Raw genomic sequence first — 23,786 nt, forward strand, 5'->3', positions numbered from 1 at the left:
CGGGGCTAGCCGAGGCGGAGGAGAGGGGAGCGAAAATGCGAGCTCGGAGAAGAGACGCTCGCGGCCTCCCTCCGCGCTGTTGGCCGTTGTGATGTCATAACGCGCCGAAGGGGTTCGGAGAGGCTCCGCCCTCGTTTTGCAGAGCGCTTCGCCCGTTCGCCGCCGCCGCCGCCTCCTCCGCCTTCTTCTTACCCCCCTCCCTTCACTCCTTTCCCTGACTCTGTCCCCGCCCCTCTTCCCACCCACCCCGCCTCCCCCCGGCGCGAGGAAGCACACACGCGCGACAGCTGTGACGGAGCTCCTTGCCGGACCTCAAAGCAGGCCCCACGAAAACTGTGCCTCGGCTCCGGCGCCTCCTCCTGCCCCCCATCCCCGTCCCTCAACCCCGGGCGGCCCCTCGGCAGCGACGCGTTCTCCTGTCTCGTGCGCGGCCCTCTCGCGCGTCTCTCTTCTCTACAACCCCCTCCCTCCCCCCCCGGCACGGGGCGGTGGCGGTTGAACCACCCGCTGAGGTGAATGAGCTACGCCGCCCCCGGAGGCCGCTGTTGGGGCGGGGGGGCTGCTTCCCCGCCAGCCGCAGCCCCCGTGGGGCGGGCCAGGCCCCCCGCACGGAGCAGCTCCGCTTAGAGGTTCTTTTTCTTCTTCTTCCCCCTCCCGCCCTACGGCAGCCCCGCGGGGAGCGGAGGGAGAGGGGCGCGCGGGAGGACAGCGGGTGCGGACCCCTCTCGGCATGTCCGCGGCCGCCCCGCAGGCACCACTTCGCGGCGCGGAGAAGAGCGGCGGCGGCGGGGGGGCCCGGCTGCCCGAAGAGAACCATCAGGAGCAGCTCCTGTTTCCTTCCGGCCAAGTGACCGAAGCCCCCCAGGAAAGCGGCTCCGGCGAGGGGCTGCAGCAACAAGAGGGCGGCGACGACGACGAGGAAGAGGATAGTAGCAACGGCGACAAGTGCCAACCGGAGCAGCAGCAGCCTCACGCCGTCGAGGCCCCCCCGCCCAAGGATAACCCCTGGACCCGCTGGAAGCCTCCCCCCGTCTCCGGCGGCAGCTTATCCCCCTCCAGCGCCTCCGCCGGCAGCGAGCTCGCCCCGCAGGACTCGGGTAAGGAAAGGGCTGGGCGGGCAGGGAGGTTGTGTTTTGAACTACTGCGGGGACGACGAGAGCCCCGCGTGCTGCTGCTGCTGCTGCGCCTCCTTCTCAAGTTTCTTTAAAGCGTTCCCTCTCTTTCTCTTTCTTCACCCTCCCCCGCCCGCTTTCGGCGGCGACCCCGAATGACACAGGCTTCGGAGAAAGGCGTGTGCTTGCTTGCCTCCAGCCATCCAGCCAGCCGGTGCCAGGGAGCTCTTTTCAGCCTTGCCTGCCCTCTCTCATGTTGCATATATGGTCAGATTAGGAAAATGAGCGTGAAGAGGTGTGGCTTCTTCTGCCTTGGAGTTGTTTTATGAGGTGGACGGTGAGAGCGAAGCGGTTGGGAAAGCCAGAGCTCAGTTGGCGGCGGTAGGGATGCCTGGAAGCGAAATCAGCTACTTCTTATGGGGGGACGGGACTGAGAAGAGATCCAGCTTGATAGACGTTGTGGTGGTGGGGGGACACTGTTGTAGTTCCACTATGCCCATGCAGAACTTTTCTGTGTTTTTGTCCTTCATTATGCCTGTTGCTTGGTCTGCTTCGTGTCAGAATCCTGTGCGGATGCCACTTGCCTGCAGGGAATAGTTTATTCCTGCTTGCATATAAATCACTGTTGTGTATGTACCTCTGTTGTATGCATATATACTGCAGTTCTACATATTTGTGAACTTGTACGTATGGGTGGTGCTATAAATAAGTTTACTTCCAAACAAAAACTTAATGAGTTACATATGGAATAGCCTTTATTCTTTCTTCGGTCACTGTGCATGTTTGTCAACACTTGGCATTACCTACAATAAAACTGAAAAGCGTGAATTATGTATAGAGTTTACTTCATTTTTTCTTAAGGGTGTTATTCATAGTTTAGGGTTCCTGTGATAGTATGCTGGTGGAAGCAAATTCAAGGCTTTTAAACATATACCGTATTTGCGCTAACAGGTCTTTAGAGAATGATCATTGTAGTAATTAGTCATGCTTTGCTTTGTAGTTCATGCTTGATGGTCTTGCAAGAAACTTTAGCATGTACTGTACTGTATATAATTTGTGGATCACAAATCACAGTATGCCACCGTGTAGCAGGAATTATCATGAAATGGTATTCAGATTCAGCAGCAGTAGTTGTAACACTCTTGGAGATAATAGATGGTATTATATTAGTGCTCTGGGACTTAGCTAGATTAAAGTGATATAACAGTACAATTTCAAACTTGGATAAAATAATTCATTTAGTTGAATTCTTAAGTACTTGCTCCCTGATAAATGTGTTGAATATCCTAGCTTAAATACCTTAGAAATAAAAATAGAGTTCTGCCTTAAATAACTAGCTTTTGTATTTTACATTTAAAAAATAGGGAAAGTAAAAGGTTAATTAGCATTAATTAGGATTTTGTTAAATAATTTGTTTTGCATATCTTCAACTTTCATGTAATAAGTTCAATAAGTGATGCTATGCAAACTGATTCTACACAGTAAGCCTGCAATTTATGCACATTTAACTTGTGTACATTCGGCTTTATGTGCTTGCCTAGACAGATAGTTACTCAGGCACTACCTTGTAGTGCTAGAATAGAATATTAAAGCAGCCGTGTTCAAAAAAGATGCTGTCAGATATGATATGCCTGACTAGTTCTTGCTCTAAATGTGGTGGTGGTTAGTAATATATTATGCAACTTGACCTTTTCTCCAAAATGCTTAGAGTGGTGTTTATGACACTCCCCATTGGTCTCCAGATTGGGGGTTGCCTGAGGCCATCATGGTGCACATGGTTGCCACTTTGGAGAACCCAATAGTACAGTACTATTCCTCTTCAATACAATGAGCATAATCTCTACCACACAGTTGTTGTTTTGATCATAGTACGTATTTCTCTTTTGGATAAGTTACTAACTCACATTTAAAATGTGTTACATATTAAAAAGGAATATATGAGAAAGTAGTACAGTGCTGTGTATAGTATATCTCTTCCATCTTAAATTCCTACAGTGTACAGCAGGGGATCCCATTCTTTTTGGGCTCGTGTACATTTGCACTCCTCCCTAGGTTGTTAAGGGACCCAGGTGGCGCTGTGGGTTAAACCACTGAGCCTAGGGCTTGCTGATCAGAAGGTCGGCGGTTCGAATCCCTGTGACGGGGTGAGCTCCCGTTGCTTGGTCCCAGCTCCTGCCAACCTAGCAGTTCGAAAGCACGTCAAAGTGCAAGTAGATAAATAGGAACCGCTACAGCGGGAAGGTAAACGGCGTTTCCATGTGCTGCTCTGGTTTGCCAGAAGCGGCTTTGTCATGCTGGCCACATGACCTGGAAGCTATACGCCGGCTCCCTCGGCCAATAATGCGAGATGAGCGCGCAACCCCAGAGTCGGTCACGACTGGACTTAATGGTCAGGGGTCCCTTTACCTTTACCTTTACCTAGGTTGTTAAACATATACTGTACAGAGAAAGCATCCCCTCCATCTATACTTGATACTTTTTGATAGGACTAGGAGTTATAGTCCTATAACTGCTAGTTATAGTCCTATATAGTCCTCCCATCAGATGTCAAAGAGACAAACTACCTGATATTTAGAAGACATCTGAAGGCAGCCCTGTTCAGTGAAGTTTTTAATGTGTGACATTTTAATGTATTTTAAATTTTTATTGGAAGCTGCCTGGAGTGGCTGGGGAAACCCAGCCAGATGGGCGGGGTACAAATAATAAATTATTATTATAATTATTATAATCTTTTCCTCATAACCGCCAGAAAGATGCAAACGATTAATTGAAATTAGATTAATTTAATTATTTAGCTAGCCTGCTAAGCACTAGATAGATTTTTGTTTTAATTGGATTTTGTTTATAGTACACTATTTACATTCTTAATGTTTGAATGACTTTTTGAAACTAGACTGTTTTGTGCCTTTATTTTTACTTTTCATATGTCTGTTCAGAATATGATATGGAGAAGACATGAAGCATTAATCATGTATTAGTCAGCTATCTGACAAATTTGTAATATTTGCCTTGTATGCTAATACAGTACAAAGTTTATAAGAGTACGATATTTACTTTTCCAGAATTTTGTATTCCATATGTGACAGCTGTGGGGGCATAGACTGAAATATTTAAGTAGCTGTCTGTTACATATATCTATAAGCATAATGGTAAAGTAAGAATTCGTCTGACATAGACTGGATATTTGTTCTGAAATCTACAAATATGAACTGTGCCAGTTTCTGCTCATAAAGCACTAACTGGAGTATAAAAATACATTTTTAATCTATTCTTTTTCGAACAAAATCTTTTTTTAAAGCTATCATAAATTGAGATTGCAATGCATCTTTATTTTTGTAATATAGTCTACATGTGATTTTCAGTCATCCAGTTTTATATAGGATCCTATATATCCTATCCAGAAGTCCCATTGATAGGATTGATAACAATGGGATGTAGTTTCTGGTAAGTATGGATAGGATTGCAGCCATAAGATTCTAATTTATGTGAGTTATTTGATGTGAGTAATCTTAGCATTTTACAAGGCTAATAGCAGCATTCAAATTAGAATTAACACTTAAGCTAATTTGACAAGCTGAAAAAATGGTTTTTTTCAAGTTCGATAGTTATCCAGTTAATTAAAAAAATCATTTGTACTTTGTGGAATTTCTTTGTTTCAACTTGTACTTAAACAATTTGAGAGCAGTAATTAATCATACTATTTAAATTTTGTGATGAACTTGGTTTTGTTACTCTTTCTAGATTACTTGAATCACATCTTTCTTTTATTCATTTTAGAATTACTGAGTTCTGCTAAAGTCATAAAGGCAGGAAAATCAAAAGTAAAGAAATCGAGTAAGGTATGTTTTAGGAGTCCAAATCAGTTTTATAGTCTATTAATTCAGGTTTAAATTATTATATTAGTAATTAATACTTTCATAATTAATTATTAAATTCATTTATTGTAATATACTGATAATCCTGTATTTGCATATTTATTTAAATTATCATAAGAAGGACTTCATTGATACCACATACTTCATATGAATAGGTTTTTTAATATGGAAAAATAATGGGCTTCACCCATATTACTGAACTGTTGAAACAAAGCTTTTAAGTTACCATATTATTCAAGTTCAGGAAGAAAGATAGTGCTGGTGGTCTTACATGAAATCCTTTTCTCATATCCAAATGTTGCTTTTTAAAATCTACTTGTATATGCTTTTTGGAAAGTGGGAGTACCCAGAAATTAAACTGTTGAAAGTTGTTTTAAAGCAAAACAAAAAAGTTTATTAAAGTTTTATTGATACCTTTTTCAGAATAGCTATTATCTTACAATATGGTCTATCCTTTGAACTGAACCAGGGATAAGTTACTGTAGGAGCATCTTAAGAAGTAAAACAGCTAGTCTGAGTGTTGTATGTAATTTTCCAAAGTGATGGAAAAGTTTTCCTTACCAAGAGTTATACAGTATTGGAAATAGAGGATAAACAGAAAAGCTATGTTTACTTGCTGATTTTAGCTTCAAGCAATTCACATCCATTGATTGTTAATTATTATGCAAATTACTTCATAACATTAATATCAAATTTGAAAAGACTGCCTTCATAAAAATGTCTGAACACATTTTTTTTTTTAAAAAAAAAGGTGTATGGATTCAGAATTGCTGACCACATTGCTGAGTTTGCTTTTACACTGTGCTATTTTGCGAGTAAGGATATGTAAGAATCAAGAATTTTTGTTTTGTGATTTCATTTCTGTAAAACTGTAGCATAAATCCAGTGTCAGATGGGGGTGCTTGCTTGCTATTGAACAAATGTTTCTGGACAGTAAGATGTGTTCATTACCATTGCAGGCAAATGACTTCAGTGATGCATCAAACTGGCCAACACCAAGTGAAATCGCCAACTCTGAAGTAAGTACACTTCTAATATTTCTTTGTAACAACAATGAAGTTTGCCTCTTCCATGTGGCAGGTATCTCTTGCCCCATAGAAATAACAAACAATATTGTACTCTTCTGTTCTCACAATTCTGCCTACCAGCCAATTTTCTCCTGTCTCTGCACTGTCCTCATAATGCTCTTTTCATAACAGTATTGTAACTTTCCCAGCTTCAGAATGCTAGACAAGCTTAGGTTCAATGTGGTAGCAGAGGAGCTAGCAGCTATAAAGTACAAGAGATGGAGGTGAGCAAGCTGGTCAACTGTTAGTCTGCTTGTAAGACTAGTTTACAATGAAGGCAAATTTATTTTCTTAACAAGTTTAAATTGCAATGACAACTTTTACTTATTTCTAGATGGCTTTTCTTTTCTATACACATAAAAATAATTTCATATTGTGACCTTTGCAAAACACAATATCAATGAGGTATGATAGAACTAATTGATGCACATAATGTTCAGTTCATTCTTAAAGCATATTTGAGTTGTACAAGGCTGATCTGTTAATTAATGACAATTGTTTTGCATACAAATGACCTAGGTATCTGTTTGGGAGATCAGCAAGGGCAGCTAGACAATTTGCAGAAAAATATTTTTGGGCAGCCAGCCCTCATTCCCTCTCCTAAAACATTCTGTAAATAGCTCATGGTTCTCTACCCTATGCCACAGGACTCTTGTAGCTGGTTTTTCTGAAGTATGATTTAGAAATCTGATCGATTGTGGAATTATATGGTACTTAAGATGAAAAGGATCAGTCCCAATCTTCTGTCTATGGCAGCAAAACCCATTGCAACCTGTGTTCTGCAAAGCTAAAACTAGAGTCCCAATCATGGTTTATTTGGGAGAAATAAACCATAAGCACTGGTTTGAATGTTACACTAATGCAAGGCTTGTGGTTTGTTGCTTCATCTGAACAAACGAAGGAATGAAATGGGAGCACTTAGGTTTAAACAACCACAGGGTTTAAACAAACCACACAACTTGGATTAGTGTTACGTGAAACCCTGTTTGAAGGAGAAAGAACATGGACCACCATCACTGCTGCAAGAAAGCTGCTCCACCCAGAGTTCTGTCTGAGTGGCTTGTAGTAACAAATGATCTGTCTCTTTGTAACTCACCTACATGAAAGTGGTTTACAGAGAAAGCTACCATTGCTCAGCTGGGGTAGATACCAAAAGTGGTTTTGAAGCAGCAGCAATTGCTTATTTCTGCAAGCTGCCTCCAAAGAAAGAAAGAGAAAGAAAAAGAGAAAAGGAAGGATTGCAGAGGAGCCTGCTAGTAGAAGCATGTGGGGGAAGAGAAGGGGGGCCATAATGGATTTTACTATTCTTACATTAGCTGGAAATCTAACTCTACTAAAATGGAATATAGTCATACCTTGGTTCTCGAATGCCTCGTACATTTTGGATCCCGAACACAGAAACCCCAGAAGTAAGTGTTCCAGTTTTCAAACTTTTTTGGTAGCCGAATGTCTGATGCGGCTTCAGCTTGAGTGCAGGAAGCTTCTGCTGCCAATCAGAAGCTGCACCTTGGTTTTCAAATGGTTTTGGGAGTTGAATGGACTTCTGGAATGGATTATGTTCGAGAACCAAGGTACGACTATTCGGTTATACATATATATGAAAAGGCAGTTTTTATTACTTTTTTTGTAGCAATAAACAAATTTAACAATGAACTGAGGTAGACTTAATCAGGTTAATAATATACGACAATATTGACAACACTTCGCAAAAAAAGTCCTTCTTGGGTTTGTCCATATGTTCTTGTGCTCACTGATGCGATTGGGGAAGGCAATAGAGGAATTGTGGTAACAAGCCCCCCTCACATGTTAATTGTGCCATGTAGCTTGCTTTTGCAGGTTCCTTGGAAACATGTACAGAGCCTTCATACATATAGCTGGCTCTGAACACGTGTGAATAGGGACTGTACAGATCATACATCGGCAACCTCCAGCCCATGGGCCAGATCCGGCCCACAGAGGCTGTTTATCTGGCCCATAAGCCACCCGGTCACCGAGCCGCCCGCTCGGCAAGTCCCCCGTGCGCTGCGCTAAACTGGTGTGGCGCAGCACGGGGACTTGCCGAACGGCACCAGAAATGGTGCCTGTTCCTGCACAGAAGCTGGAAATCATGCCTGTGCAGGTGCCGAAAATCGCTTCTGAGCAGGCATGATTTCCAGCGTCTGCGCAGCCGCAGAAGCAATTCCAGTGCTGCAGACATGCGCAGAAGTGATTTCCGGCACCCCGGACATGCACAGAAGCGATTTCTGGTGCCCCGGACATGGGCAGCGTGGTGCTGGAAATCACTTCTGCGCATGTTCGGCCCACAGACAATAGTCCGTTGGAATGCTCCGGCCCACGGCCAGAAAACGTTGTTGACGCCATATAGTATAGCCAACACATATAAGTTGAGGCTGGGACTTTCTGCTGTGATTCTGTTCCTTTGCATATGTCAACTGAACAGTTGATAAAAGGACAGTAGGAAAGAGTGGTTTGCTTTTTTATCATGGAGCTCAAATTTGGCAACAGGGATGGGATGGCTGCAAATATTTGAATGGGGTTAGGATTAATTTTTTTCTGTTGTGTTACAGTGTAAAAATATAAGCAATCAGAATAAAAAAACACCAATCAAAAAGGAGAAAGAAGAGAAGAATGAAAGGAAGAATAATAGCAGAATCAAAGAAAACCTGGAAATAAATCCGGATATTCCTGGCGAAAATGTTAGTGAAGATGAGGCTCAGATTAACAATCAAAAGAAAAAAGGTTGGTCTGGGCTAGCATATTAATAACGTTCTCTATAACCTCAGGTATCATGACTAAATTTAAAGAATGGAGCTGTAATGTATGTTTGTGCTCTTGATTTCTGACATTCTTGTTAAGTTCATTGACAGTTTTTTAAAGGTTGCAGCTCTAATTTACGACTGTTTCAATAGTGCTTGTTCTATTGTGCTTGCACAAATCTTGCTGTATTAATATTTTAGAATCTAGCAAATCTTAATTTTCTTAAAAAATTAAATTTGGGCATTAATTGGGCTTGAGGGCATCCTGAGCAAGTTTGCAGATGACACCAAATTAGGAGGGGTGGCTAATACTCCAGAGGACAGAATCACACTTCAGAATGACCTTAATAGATTAGACAACTGGGCCAAAGCAAACAAGATGAATTTTAACAAGGAGAAATGTAAAGTACTACACTTGGGCAAAAAAATGAAAGGCACAAATACAGGATGGGAGACACCTGGCTTGAGAGCAGTACATGTGAAAAGGATCTAGGAGTCCTGGTAGACCACAAACTTGACATGAGTCAACAGTGTGATGCAGCAGCTAAAAAAGCCAATGCAATTCTGGGCTGCATCAATAGGAGTATAGCGTCTAGATCAAGGGAAGTAATAGTACCACTGTATTCTGCTCTGGTCAGACCTCACCTGGAGTACTGTGTCCAGTTCTGGGCACCACAGTTCAAGAAGGATACTGACAAGCTGGAATGTGTCCAGAGGAGGGCAACCAAAATGGTCAAAGGCCTGGAAACAATGCCTTATGAGGAATGGCTTAGGGAGCTGGGTATGTTTAGCCTGGAGAAGAGAAGGTTAAGGGGTGATATGATAGCCATGTTCAAATATATAAAATGATGTCATATAGAGGAGGGTGAAAGGTTGTTTTCTGCTGCTCCAGAGAAGCGGACACAGAGCAATGGATTCAAACTACAAGAAAGAAGATTCCACCTAAACATTAGGAAGAATTTACTGACAGTAAGAGCTGTTCGACAGTGGAATTTGCTGCCAAGAAGTGTGGTGGAGTCTCCTTCTTTGGAGGTCTTTAAGCAGAGGCTTGACAGGCATATGTCAAGAATGCTTTGATGGTGTTTCCTGCTTGGCAGGGGGTTGGACTGGATGGCCCTTGTGGTCTCTTCCAACTCTATGATTCTATGATTCTAATTTCTATATAAAGAAATTTCATTAGCTTTTTCTGTGTGACGATCAGTAACCTCATACTGCAAATGCATGCAGATGAATCCTTAGATAAAATTTTAATCTAAGGCAGAACACAAAAATCATATTCAGAAACAAGGAGCTGCTTCAGCACTTTGAGTGCATCACATGAGTTTTGTCATGGGAGGGAATTCCTTAATCCTCTGACAGTGTCTTGTTTCCCCACAAGTCACTTAATGAGGTGGCAACCAACCTAATATCCTGCTTATATTACAGGAAAAACTCACATAGGCTAGAAGTATGAAACAGATAATGTTCATCTGGGATTAGCATAGGTTAGGTTTCCAAAGAGTTCGAAGGTAGAAAGGTGCAAAAGAGTGAGCAGTTATAATATTAATATTACTGCTATGACATAAAACTGTTCACTGTCTCCAAAGCACAATAAACTGAATAGTATTTTCAGTGCTATCACCACAGAATCTATGAACGTGGTAAAAGGCACAGTGGGATTAAATTTATGAAGAATTGCTTTAAAAGAGTGTCCTTTTAAGATCTATTACTGCAGCAGTCTGATTTTCCCGGGTTTGCATACATGCAAGGAATCCCCACAGATACAACAGCTCCCTACCTTTCATTTTGTGGAAGGTGCCAAAAATGAAAAGAGGCAGAGCTATCATGCTTTCCTCCACAGCTCCCCCTCATCTAATAACGTGCATGTTTTCATACTGTCTGAATAGGACTTCTGTAAACTCCAGTTGAAATGAAAATCATCTTATCACCTCCCAAAGTGCTCTCTCAAGTGTTTGAAATTTGAGTTTGGACTGTGCATAGGATGAGAAGCTATTTCTTGTATGTTCAGAACTAATTTTCATGAAGCACTGTATTTTTCCGTCTATAAGATGCTCCCATGTATAAGACACCCCCTATTTTGGGGGACTCAGATTTAAGAAAATGAAGGGAGATGGCCCAGAGTATAAGATGCCTGCCTAATTTTTGACATTATTTTTAGGGAAAAAACCTAGTCTTATACACGGAAAAATACGGTAACTTTCAGAAAGTTACTTTGTGACATTTGCTGTTATTCTTAGAATGAATTCATATGTGCATATTTATTCAAAATGTGGGAACTAGTACCTAATAAATCTAATATATTTTATAGGGTTAATGGGTATTCTTAACAGCATTCTAGTTCTGTATTTTACACTTGAAGGTAACAAGCACAAATGGGTGCCACTTCATTTAGATGATATGAAGCCAGAAGGCCAAGATAGACCAGGATCTCGGAACAGTTCAAGATCTCAGCCAGAAACAGGCAAGCTTGTGCCACACAACAACAGACGCAATGAGACAAGAACTAGTATGTCATCTAAATTTTATTGTTTTGTGTTTGTATTTAATTGACAACTACTTGTTGTTAAAACCTCACTTCTGTAACTTTAGGAATCTACATTTCTTCTCCTGTTTCTAAAAGGCTGGCGACGGGATAGAGAAAAACGAGATGATCATGATGAAGTCTCTAGTGTGAGAAGTGAAGGTGGCAGTATTCGAGGATTTTACAGAGGAAGAGGAAGAGGCAGGGGCAGAGGAAGAGGACGTGGAAGAGGAAACCCTCGAAGTATGAAAATAGAAATTATTAAGAAAAAATGATTTTGACAGTTTGAATAGTGTCTATTCTCATAGGAATTAGTTATTTGCCATTTATGTCCTTCCATTGTGAAAATTGTCCTCCTATTCCCTGTTGTCCTGTCATTAAGCAATTATTGGTTCCTGAGAGAGTGTCCTTTTATCCCATGATTATAATGTTACTGAGAAACTTTGCCATGTGTTTTCTTAAAGTATATTTCTACCCCATGACTCCTGTATATATGGTATATTGTAAACTGCTTTGAGGTTTTTTCTATAATCAGGTGATATATAATTTTTATGAAATAAATAAAATAAAATGTTGACTCTCAAATAATTCTAAACATTGACTAGGTCGAGGCTTTCTATTTTCACATACTTAGACTCATAATTTGTATTAATTCACTTTTCCTCCTTCCTGAAGTGAACCATGAATACTCGTATGGCTACCGGGAACAATATAACGAGAGGACTGACCAGCCATTTCAGCCAGATCTTAACACTAGTATGATGTATTACTACGATGATGGAACAGGAGTGCAGATGTATTCTGTTGATGAAACACTACTAAAAGAATACATTAAACGCCAAATGTAAGTAGACGGCTCTGTGTTTATGGTGCAGGTGGCTGGGGAAGCGAGATGTTAAACTTTGTCCCTGTGCAAGACTACATTCATTTAATAAGCCAATTGTTTCAAATAACCTGTGGCATAGGTTGGAAATGCTACAAACATTTCACTGTGAACTTTTAATAAGAACAGATCTTGAGTTTCTTGGTGTTATAAACCACATGCAATCCATGTATACATACATCCTTACTCCATTCTGTCTGGCATTTTGTTGACATTGTAACTTAGGTATGCTTGTGTTACGGTATAGTAAGACTGTGTACATATGAAAACTTTGTAATTATGTTGGCTTGGAAGTAATTTTGCCATTCTTAATTTTTCTTTCCAAAGTACTTATTGGTGCTTTGTCATTGTGTTTGAATTGAAGAAAACAAATGGCATATAGCTATAAATGGAAATGTTCCCTGTATTTGAATGGGTTGTGAAAAGCCATTTGGAAGGCTGGTTATCCAAATCCCTGGAGAAAATTATTGTTGTTATTATTAATTAAATCTCTGTACTGCCCTTCATTCAAGGATCACAGGATGGTTCAGACATTTCAGATTGTAGTGAAGGGTTTATGAATTAGCATAATGCACACCCTCTTTTGCCATAGTTTAATGGTGGCTTTTGTTGCTCTTGCATTTTATGTGGCTTGTTGCTTGCTTGTTTTGTTACAGTTGATGCAAATGAAAAAAAGAAAAATAAATTTGGTTTATTGGCAGATAAATTCTGGCTTAAGGCTGTCAGTTTCAATTTTCCCCAGTTATTGTTGATGGGCCTTGTGAAACCTGACAGCAGACATACAGTTCCATTTCAGATTAATCAGCTGGCTTCAACTGCCCTTAGACACTACTTCTTTGTGGTCAGATTTCTGAGCTTGCAGAATCCAGATCCTCTAAGGTAGAACATGATGGTGTCCCCCTCTGATGCTCAGCACATTGTTAAACCAAATATTGGTCATATATTCAAGTTCTGCTATTAATAGTAGGGTTTAGTCAGATATCCCAGTAGGGGTTAAATTATTCACAGTCTCCTTAATTAGTTTGGAAATTTCCAAGCCTTATCATGGAATGTGCTACTGTTCTTGGAATGTTAGAGGCTTTTTTCATCTTCCAAATACCATAGTTTGGAAGGTCTTACAATTTTCTAATTGGGTGTCTGTCCAACCTTTTGTTACAATAGGTCTTCATTTTCTAAATTATTAAGTACTAGAATTTCTGGACTATGTTTACAGATTCTGCAGCCATATAGAAATAAAGCTTTAAGACAAGTTAGAATATGCATAATTTAATTTCTTGTATTGCTAATTATAGTTTCAATTAAATAGCTGGCCTTGAAACCCTCCTCCCCCAAGCTTTCTATTTGTTCTTAATCGGGATAACCTTATAAGAGAGAAAATTAATATAAGGTGCATACTGTACATTGTTGTTGTTTTTTAAACCCAACCATAATTTGCATTTGTTGCCATAAAACTGCACTTCCTTATTTTCTAAGAGAAACCTTATCGGAATCATTTTGAAAATTAATATAATTGGTTCCATTCTGAAAATAGAATTCAGATAAAATGAGTTGCTACCTTATCAGTTGCTACCTTTTGAATGTTGTGTAGAATTCAGAGCTAAAATGATTATGTATTTTTGTCATCAATACAGTACCTCGGGTTGAGTACACAATCCGTTCCAGGGTGCCATTTGCACCCCGAAAAGTACTCAACCTGAGTGGCGCTTTAGCGCATGCGCGAAGCGTGCAGAACACTTCTGCGCATGCGGCGTGGCGAAACCCGGAAGTAAACACTTCTGGGTCCGCTGAGTACTTAACTCGAAAATACACAACCTGCAGCGAATGCAACCCAAGGTATGACTGTATTGATTTGTTGGGTTCCATGGTTTTTTTTGGGGGGGGGAAGGCCTAGAACCTTGAGGGTATGTCTTCTTCCTATTTCATAGTTTGGTAAAGTTATACTACCTATTTCTTCCTTCAGTAGCACCTTAAGGAATTTTTTTATTTTACTTCGACCCAGACCAACACGGCTACCTACCTGTAACTACCTATTTCTGTCTCCCATGGGGTTGTAGGATATTATTTCAGATAACCAGTAACTGATTTCAATAAGCTATAAGTCTGTCTTGGGCTAATTTTTGGGGGGACTCCAGATGTACATTTTTACACTTTTCGAACCATATCTACTCTTTGCTCTTGAGAGCATCTCAGGAACCTTTATTATTAACTCACTTATGGAAATGTATTTTTCCCCTTCTTGCTGAGTTCCATATTTGGACACTTTTCAATATCTCAGAGATAAGAATCTTGGGTTTCTTAGAAGCTCCTTCAAACACTTGAGAGCATTTTCTAGGTGACCACAGTGAATATAAGCCAAGACAGGGGTGTAGCAATAGGGGGCGGGGGGGGGGCGCCCCGGGCTCCACTCTGCGGGGGACAGCGCGGTGCCCCCTCGCCACCTCCACCGACGGCCGGTGCATGCGCCCGCGGCTTGCTCAGCTCACGCTTTGATTCTTTCTGCTCGGGTCAGTCACTACGGAGCGGGTTTGGCGCTGACGGCAGCGGTGCTGGAGCTCTGCCGCCGTCAAACTGCGAGCAAGCTGTGGCGTGGAGTGAGTTTTACAGGGCGGCCCTGTAAAACTCGCTCCGCACTGCGGCTTGCTTGCAGTTTGACAGCGGCGGAGCTCTAGCACCGCTGCCGCCAAACCCGCTCTGTAGCGCGCGCGCGTGCAGCGTCCCTCCGTAGCGACGTAGGGACATGCTGCGCCCCTACGTCACTACGCAGCACGTCACTATGGAGCGGTACCAGGGCGGCCTGTACCAGGGCGGCTTGCGACGCCGCTGAGCCAAGAATTTTTACTTCCCAGATGGACTTTAAATTGTCACTTTGTAGAAAAATATATTCTGCTTTAAGGCAGAGAATATGTTAGTATCTTTAGGCAGTTTCTTTTTACTTGTGTCTCTTTCAAGGTTACTGAAGTACATGCATATCTTCCCGATCTTTTCAAAGCTCATCCCTTTCTTTTATCCACATCTTTTAATGTTTGTGTTTTATCGTATAGGATATGCATCCCATGGTGGTTTTATGATAGTATAAATTAATCATTCTAAGAATTGCATTTTGTAACTTAAACTTTTTTCCCTTTCCATGATGATGCCATTATTACTATTATTCTGGGAACATACTATAAATAGTTAATGCTACTTTGAGGTAGTTGAAGGAAGGGCCACTAATAAACTTAACTCCATTACATGACTATAGTAGTGGCTACTACTATACGCTCATAAGAGCCTTCTGGATCAAGCCAATTGTCCCATCTAATCAACCATTCTGGTGCTTGTGAGAAACACAAGCAGAAACACCCCACCAGGTGCTTGTGAGAAAGACCCAAGCAGGACCCAAGCAAAAGAGCACTCTCCCTTCCTGCCATTTCCAACCACTAGTGTTCTGAAGCAAACTGCCTCCATGGCCTCCAACCGTGTAGCAATGGAAAGCTATTGATAGTTTTATTCTCGAATACTGAAGTTACACATTATTGATGCAAGGTAAAGAGAAAATAAAATGACTATTTTTTTAACTTTGGCATTTACTTCTGCACTGTATTGAAAACAAGGATAAGATCAGCATGTGTCCCCGACTGTGCAGTTTGTTTTGTTGCAAATAATTATACCTTCAATTCATATGATATTGCTTATCATAGTAGGTGTGTGTACTCGATTGCATATTACTCCTGTGTTTTTATACAATGGCTGTTCATAGTTGGGGTGAAAAAGCATTCTGCTGCCTGATTGAAGACAGGAAACAGTTAATAGTTTGGCTTCTGCTGAGTAGACTCCTGTTCATATCCTGGTTTTCCTGAGAAGGAAAATCTCTTCTATGCCCTTTCTTCGCTTCAACTGGCTCCTCTTTCTAACCTGTTAATTTTTCAGCACCTTTTATTTTCCTTATCTTTGTCTTATGGAAGAAAAAGAAACCTGCCTTCATCTGTCTGCCTTTCTTATTTTCTCTACTCTTGTGGCTCTTCCTGAGAACTCCTGCAAAGAAAATCAAACATGCTCTGCACATGGAGAAAGAAAAACAACCCAAGTCTGTCAAACCTGTGATTAAGATGCTGCCAAATCTGGGTTTGATGTAGACTGCTTTGATCTAGAGTCCTACCAGATTTTGAAATCATAAGGCTTCCTTTGCTTCTAGTTTCATAATAGAACATCCTAGGGTGAACTCAGAACCAAAAAGTGACCAGAAAACATGAATGACACTGGTTTGTCAGACCTGATCGCAAATGCAAAGGTGTGGAGCAGGTGGGAATTTGCCCTACATGGAAGCCCAATAGCCATCTAATTATTGAAGACTGTCAAACTGAAATGGAGGGCATTTCTGAAGCCCAAAATAGACCCTGTTCCTCTCAGCCAAAATTGCCCAGGCAAGGAGAAGTTCTTCCTTTGATGGAGGAAGCAAATAATAACTTCCCAAAGCTGTGCATTTTATCTGATTTTGCCATAGTAAAAACAGGCTTCTGAAAAAAGCATTCAGAGGAATTGCCCTAATACATTCCTTCTCCTCAACTCACAGGCAGTTCTCAACTCTGCAGATACTTTTCAGAGGATGGCACAAGCCAGCTTGAGGACTTATCAGAAGAGTCCCTCTTGGTGGCTCTTCTAAAGTAGGTGGAGAAGTGTGTATGTTTTTCATCTTCCAAACTAGCTACCAGAGAGGGTCTCCTTTCTGTCACCCATACAAGACAATTTAGAATACTGTACATGTGTGTCTGCAAAACCTGTCGACCAGAAATTCCTGCAACAAGTTTTCTACCTGTAACACGAGCCCATTGTCTTTCTCCCAAGATATAGTTTCACTTTGGAAAATTGAGTTTTGTTGGTTGTTTTTTCATCCCAACTGTGAATGTACTATTGGCTACTTACTGTGAAAGGTACTTTTTTCTAGTTGGGGGTTGAAAAGCAACCAAGCTTCAGTGGGCCCAATGCATACCAGGCTTCATTCTCTCCTGTCCTGAAGCATCTCTCAGTCCTCAGTCAAAGCACTCAGTTTTTGCTATCTTCTTCGTGAAATTCCCTCTTCGCTCCTTTCCCCTGTTTCTCCCCACAGAAGCAACCCTCTTTGCTTTCCTCTTTAGGCCTTTAGCAGACAGCAGTGAAACTAACAAGTTTACACAGCAAAACTGGGGGAGGAGCTAACGGTCTGTCTTCACTCAGGCTAGCATAAACCATTCCTATGACTGCTTTTACTGGTCATGGTAAGTGAAGCAATGGTGCTTTATTTTGATAAGTTATTTTATTATTATTTAATATTCACAGTGGTATAGGATGATATCTTCAAAAAGTTAGTAAAGTGAGAAAACAAATATTTACTACAAAGAAATAAGTAAGCCAGCTTTGATACAGGGTGATGGTAGTTTAGAAGAACATAGTGGGCTAACCAAACATTCTTCTTTATTTAGTGAGTATTATTTCAGTGTAGAAAACTTGGAAAGAGACTTCTTCTTGAGGAGAAAGATGGACCAGCAAGGATTCTTGCCTATTTCTTTGATTGCCAGTTTCCATCGTGTGCAGGCTCTTACTACAAATGTTAGTCTAATATTAGAGGTAAGCCAATTTCAGTTTTTAGTCCCTATTGTAATATAAATCATTTTTCGGGAGGGGGGGGAAAATCTTTTTTGGAAACTTGAATTAGAAATGTCAACAAAACTTGCTTCAATTTTTTGTCTAACCTAAAGCTACTCAGTGCTTCAAGATCCAGTTTTTATAAAATAGTATATTTGAAATAAAAAAATACCAAAGCAACACATGTCTAATATGCAAGTTGATTGATATAAAATGAATTTCAGCATATTTTTGTTATTTCACTTGCCATTGAGGGCTGTTAAATGTAGAAATATGTGTTCCTTTAAAAAAACACAAACAACTAGTAATACATCTTAGTAATGCAGAATACGTTATTAGCTCCTTACCAGCAAGAAGAGATACATTGGTCCTTCTTGGTATCAATCCTACATTGTCAGGAATAATTGAAACAATTACAAAATTCATTTTGAAAGAAATAGGTCAGAACATATCCATTGGAACTATAAAAAATAAGTCAAGATGTGGTAGCACTTTTGGGGTGGACTTCTTGTTTCTAAATGGAAGTGTATGATCTCTCGGACTCTTGCAAGATTTAGGAAACAAGCAATCTCTGCTCTTAGATACCCCTTTGATACAAAGAAAAAATAGATAATCAGAAAGGCATTGTTGGCTTCATGATGAAATGTGAATCCTATTGATTAGCTAAGTATGTTTTCGCTGTAGAAAAGGTGTAATATATATGAAACAGCCATTTGAAACAAAAAAGTGTTTATTTGTATGTATGTATTTGTGTCATCTAGGCTTTAAAGGACAGTACAGAAGTAGAAATAGTGGATCAGAAGATGAGGAAAAGGGTAGAACCAGAGAAATGGCCAATTCCAGGACCCTCTCCACGCAGACCTCCACAAACAGACTTTTCTCAGCTTATTAACTGTCCAGAATTTATACCAGGCAAAGTTTTTGGTTCACATACTGGTAAGGTATTTTAATTTCTTTTTCCACCTAACACTGAAAAACATGTGAGCTTCTGTAGGTTGAGGACATGCACAGAACTCCTTTCTTGTGCAGTAGGCCACCCCAATGCTACTGTCCCACTGTACTGCTTGAAGTTTGATCTTACTCCAAGGGAGCACTACGTTGAGGGTTCTTTAGGAGAAAACATCTTTCCTATCTTGGACAATGAGCAGCCTGACTTCTATGGCAGTTGCCTTCCTTTTGATGACACTTGAATATGCAGGTAGATTGGCTAAGGTGGCAATAACTGCACTAGAATAGATCAGTGTTTCTTAACCTTTTTTGGGCCACGGCACACTTGTTCCGTGAAAAAAATCACGAGGCACACCACCATTAAAAAAGTTTAAAAAATTAACTCTGTGCCGCCCTATATTATAATTATGACTGTAAGAAACACTTGCCAAATATTGCTTTCCAGTGGGTTAGTGTTGTGTATTGGCGGCCGCCAGGCTCGTTTGCACTGAGCTTTGGGAAAGAGGAGGAGAAATATTGCTTTCCGGCGGGTCAGTGTTGTTTATTGGCGGCCGCCAGGCTCGTTTGCAGTGAGCTTTGGGAAAGAGGAGGAGAAATATTGCTTTCCGGTGGGTGAGTGTTGTTTATTGGCGGCCGCCAGGCACGTGACAATGCAAATCGCCCTTCTCGTCGCCGCACGTCGCCGCACACCAGCCAGCGTCTCGCGGCACACTAGTGTGCCGCGGAACAGCGGTTGAGAAACGCTGGAATAGATCCTTCATGAGATTTCCTTTTCAGCACTAGCTGATGGGATATCACAGGGCTTGGAGTGCTTTGCCTCCCTAGATAACTACCAAGACACTTGTTTGTTGCTGCTTTTTTGTTTCCACTCTTGCTACCTGTTTTTCAAGTTGCCTGCCATCTAGTAGACCTTCTCTTGCCATGTAGTTCAATTAATGGTTGTAGTTATCTCCCAAAACTGGGAATGATTTCCTCTCTGTCAGTGATATAAGTGTTGTTGGCTTTGACGTCTGAGTCAGAGGAGGAATCAACTCTTACATTTTTCTTATTACTGTCCTACCAACTAAACAGGAGGGGAATGTGACAGTAAATCAGTGAATGATTCAAAGTTACAGTTCTACACTTGTCAACTACACCTTACATTTTAAAATATTCTGTAGACTTATTTGTATTAAAAGACATACCAATAAGGACATGAATGGAAAAGTAGGTCAACTTCATGAAGGAAAAATAGTAAGTCCAACGATAGTAAACAATAGCCTGATCTGTTCTAAATACAGAAATAATTTTCAATCTTAGAATCTGCACCAAGTTCTCCAAGAATGGGAAGTCTAAATACTAAGAAAAGCAATGAAACAAGTAACCTTCAAACTATGTCTAAAGGATTATCTACAAGCTTGCCAGATCTGGACTCTGAACCTTGGATAGAAGTTAAAAAAAGACATCGTCCATCCCCAGCAAAGCCAAAGGTATTGTAAGATGTTCGTTTTACAGATACTGTAAAAAGTATTTCAGAATACAGTAGTTCTGTGCCTGGAATGCTAGAGAAATAAGGCACATTCAAATGAATTTAGAATTGGTGATAAAATGAGATTACTATGTGTTGATTTCTCTCTTGATTTTTCTGGCTAATTTTATAAAGGCACTATGTGTCAAAATACCGTAGTTGATCATTTCCTGTGCAACTTTGAAAATGTGGATTGAGACATGGGATGTAATGTACTATGACCTAGACCAGTCATCCCCAAACTTTGGCCCTCCAGATGTTTTGGACTACAATTCCCATCATTCCTGACCACTGGTCTTGTTAGCTAGGGATCATGGGAGTTGTAGGTAAAAACATCTGGAGGGCTACAGGTTGGGGATGCCTGACGTAGACACATGTCTAAGTACAGCCTTCAGGCCATCATAACTTTAGCAAATATACTGTATTATTTTAGTGATTTTTGTCTCAAGCACAAATTCTCTCTGTCTGTTAATTATTCATTTTATTCACCTTTACATACTGTTTTCCAAAGTGCCTCACAGTATTATTATTTTTTTAAAATAGACATAAGCTTGTCCTTGAGCTTAAATGTGAATAGGCAAGATGCATATGGAAGGGGGAAAAGGTAGAGGAGGGAGATCAGCTTGACAATGCCACAATTACATGCTGAGTTGTGTATAGGCACTTGTATCCATCTGTGCCCATGTTGATATTCCTTTGCTGATTCTTTTACTTGAATTGAAATGAGTTTACATTCCAGTGGCCCTATGGTTCACTCACTGGAGCAGGGGCTAGTGTCCTTTCCCACATTTCCGCATTGCTAAAGTAATGGGAACAAGAGCAGCACTTTTAGGCAGGGAAGGGTAGACAAGCTCTGCACAGTTGCTCCTGCTGGCACTAGTCTGGTCTTCACATTGCTATTGTGTTTTTCTTAGGAGGGAGGTACTTAAAGCTACATGGATCCATCATTGGTACATGTGCTTACATTATACCCCACCTCTGTGGAAAGCAGCCATAGGTGACATGCTACTGAATTTGTTTTGGGAAAAGAGAAGAAAAATATGTAAAGCATGCCAGCTACAATCAAAACATGCCAGCCACAATCAGCATATTGAAATAAAGGGGCTTAAGCATGTTTGGCTCTCTATTGAATTGTGGCCAGTGTTAGAACTCTATTCACTACAGAACTATTTTTTGAATTGAGTTGTAAGCCTAAGAAAAAAAGGTGTGGTTTTAAGAAGCGTAAATGATAAATTGTTAATCCTTCTGTTCCATTTTGTATGATTTGGGATGCTGAAACTGCTATTCGTGCAGTTAATTCCTCTGTTCATTTTATTTCCATTTAGATACCTTCCCAATATTATTTCAAGAAGTGATAAATTAGCTTTGATTCACTGAAAGTGTGAAACACTTTTGCCTTTTCCAGGAATCTGTGCCTGCACTTGAGGAGATGTCAGGACAGCAGCAGCCACTGCCTTTAGAGGAACAAGAACAGGAAGAACTTGATTTTTTGTTTGATGAAGAGATGGAACAAATAGAAGGCCGAAAGAATACATTCACTGAGTGGTCAGATAGTGATTCAGATTATGAAATTGATGATCAGGATTTAAATAAAATTTTGATTGTAACACAAACGCCACCATATATGAGAAAACATCCTGGAGGAGATCGCACTGGCAACCATGTCTCACGAGCAAAAATTACATCAGAACTTGCCAAAGTTATTAATGATGGCTTATACTACTATGAACAAGATTTGTGGACAGAACAGAGTGAAAATGACTGCATTGCTTTGAAGGTAATTATGTGTGTGATCTGTTCATGAAGAATAATTTAATAAAGAGGTATTAAATGGTTATTGAATCAAATACATATGTTGTGGGCTGAGATTATCAACTAGTAAATTAAGTAGAAATCCATAAGCTAATAAAGTTTTGGCCTTTCTTGTACTTGTGTTGGTAATACTAGAATTTAGACTTTAAATGAATGAACTCATTGTCAATATTTGAGCTAGATCAAATTTTAAAAAAATAGTAAGTGACATGTTTGCAGAAGAACAAGATACATTTAAATTGAAAAACTAATGGTTTAGAAGTCACTTGTCTGGTCTGTCTAGGTTTTCTATTACTATCTTTTTCAGGTTCAGTGTTTAAAGCAGGTCTTTTCCCGCTTTAGGCACAGAATCTTGAGATCAAGGCATTTTGTTCTTAGATTTTTTAGTGAAATTACTGTGGGCTTGCGATGTTACTCAGTGTGTGGAACATAGCAGGTTTTGTTTATCCAAAGATAATGCCCACCTGGGTGTAGCCAGGATTTATGTTAGGGGGGGGGACAAGCTTCATGTTACTGGGGGTGGAACCTCTGTTTTTATTGATTTACTTGCCGGGGGGGGGGGAGAGGCTGCTCCCCCTTGGCTACGCCCATCCCTGCCATTGGCATATAATGCTATACACAACTGGAGATGTGAGAGATTAGGGTACAATTTGCTTTTCTCCTGCATATTAAAAAAGATGGGCCAGTTGGCTGAGCAGCATTCTTAATCATTCTTGCTATCAAAATCTTTCTGTTTGGCAAATTGTTTGATAAGGGTGATCACCTATTTCAAACATGGGATATGAACCTGGAAGGACTGGTTTTCTTCCATTTTAGTGTTTTACTGTCTTCATGAGCATGACACAGTTTCATTGCAGCCTGCTTGCCAGTTGAAATAATTACTAAAATATTAGTAAATAAGTTATTATTTAACAAATAGTTCATGTTGATATGGCTTGTTTCAGCTATTATCCTATAATTTATGATACATTGTTACAGAAGCTTTTATCCCCACTTCAGCAAGAAGTTGAAAACTTTAAGAAGTTAAATCTCATCAGTAAAGAAGAATTTGAAAATCTTACGCCTGAGCATGCAATTGATCCAAATCAGGAGGTTCCTCCAGGTCCTCCAAGATCTCAACAAGGTATATATTCATAATTATAAGTTATCAATATGGAAGTTGATATGGTGCAACCTGATTGAGAACTCCATGAGTCCTTCACTATTCACATGGAGTTCCAGGTGCTTATAGTGTTTCCTGTTGAGCTTGGTTACAAGGGGTTACTTTATACATACTGAAAGTATTTGCAATGAATTTTTCTTACAAGTAAAAATGGGGGGACTCTTAATTAAATATTGTTATACTAAGAAGTTAATGAAAGAAGATAACATTAAATTTAAAGAAACAGATAAACACAGAGCTGGGTAAAAGGCCTCAAAGAGCAACAGAAAGCAAGGTGCCTAGTGTTCATCTGTTAATCTGCTGGTTTTTCTGTTTAGACTTAACTGAAGAGCTGGCTTGTAAATTGTTTGGCATCCAAGAAATACCTCCAACAACAATGGCTCGCTCACTGCCAACAGCTGTCCCTGAATCTCCTAGAGTCCACCCTACCAGAACACCCAAAACACCTCGTACACCAAGGCTACAAGATCCTAATAAAACACCAAGGTTCTATCCTGTGGTTAAAGAAGCAAGATCCATTGATGTTAAGGTAGCTAAATTCT

General features: G+C 40.4%; 1 protein-coding gene and 1 long non-coding RNA gene across 4 annotated transcripts in view; one reads left to right on the forward strand and one right to left on the reverse strand.

Moving 5' to 3' along the window:
- Positions 1-246: 246 nt before the first annotated feature.
- LARP1B (La ribonucleoprotein 1B) overlaps positions 247-23,786 on the forward strand; it is a 30,610-nt gene continuing 7,070 nt past the window's right edge. The window contains exons 1-13 of one of the 3 annotated variants that reach the window (XM_035114227.2): positions 247-1,097; positions 4,890-4,951; positions 5,947-6,006; positions 8,622-8,793; positions 11,170-11,316; positions 11,431-11,574; positions 12,007-12,175; positions 17,653-17,797; positions 18,577-18,751; positions 20,063-20,232; positions 21,676-22,047; positions 23,082-23,205; positions 23,562-23,773. In XM_035114227.2, coding sequence (XP_034970118.1) covers positions 731-1,097; positions 4,890-4,951; positions 5,947-6,006; positions 8,622-8,793; positions 11,170-11,316; positions 11,431-11,574; positions 12,007-12,175; positions 17,653-17,797; positions 18,577-18,751; positions 20,063-20,232; positions 21,676-22,047; positions 23,082-23,205; positions 23,562-23,773 — 2,319 coding nt within the window. In that variant the 5' untranslated portion in view covers positions 247-730. Of the gene's footprint in view, positions 1,098-4,889; positions 4,952-5,946; positions 6,007-8,621; positions 8,794-11,148; positions 11,317-11,430; positions 11,575-12,006; positions 12,176-17,652; positions 17,798-18,576; positions 18,752-20,062; positions 20,233-21,675; positions 22,048-23,060; positions 23,206-23,561; positions 23,774-23,786 lie in introns of all 3 variants that reach the window. The other 2 variants (XM_035114223.2, XM_035114228.2) reach the window with 2 other exon arrangements.
- On the reverse strand, positions 14,096-14,290 carry LOC132592633 (uncharacterized). Its single transcript, XR_009558127.1, has 2 exons — positions 14,242-14,290; positions 14,096-14,158 (listed from the first exon to the last, which is right to left on the reverse strand). It is a non-coding gene; the product is annotated as an uncharacterized LOC132592633 (long non-coding RNA).

Source organism: Zootoca vivipara, chromosome 9, assembly GCF_963506605.1.
Source record: "Zootoca vivipara chromosome 9, rZooViv1.1, whole genome shotgun sequence".
NCBI lineage: Eukaryota > Metazoa > Chordata > Lepidosauria > Squamata > Lacertidae > Zootoca > Zootoca vivipara.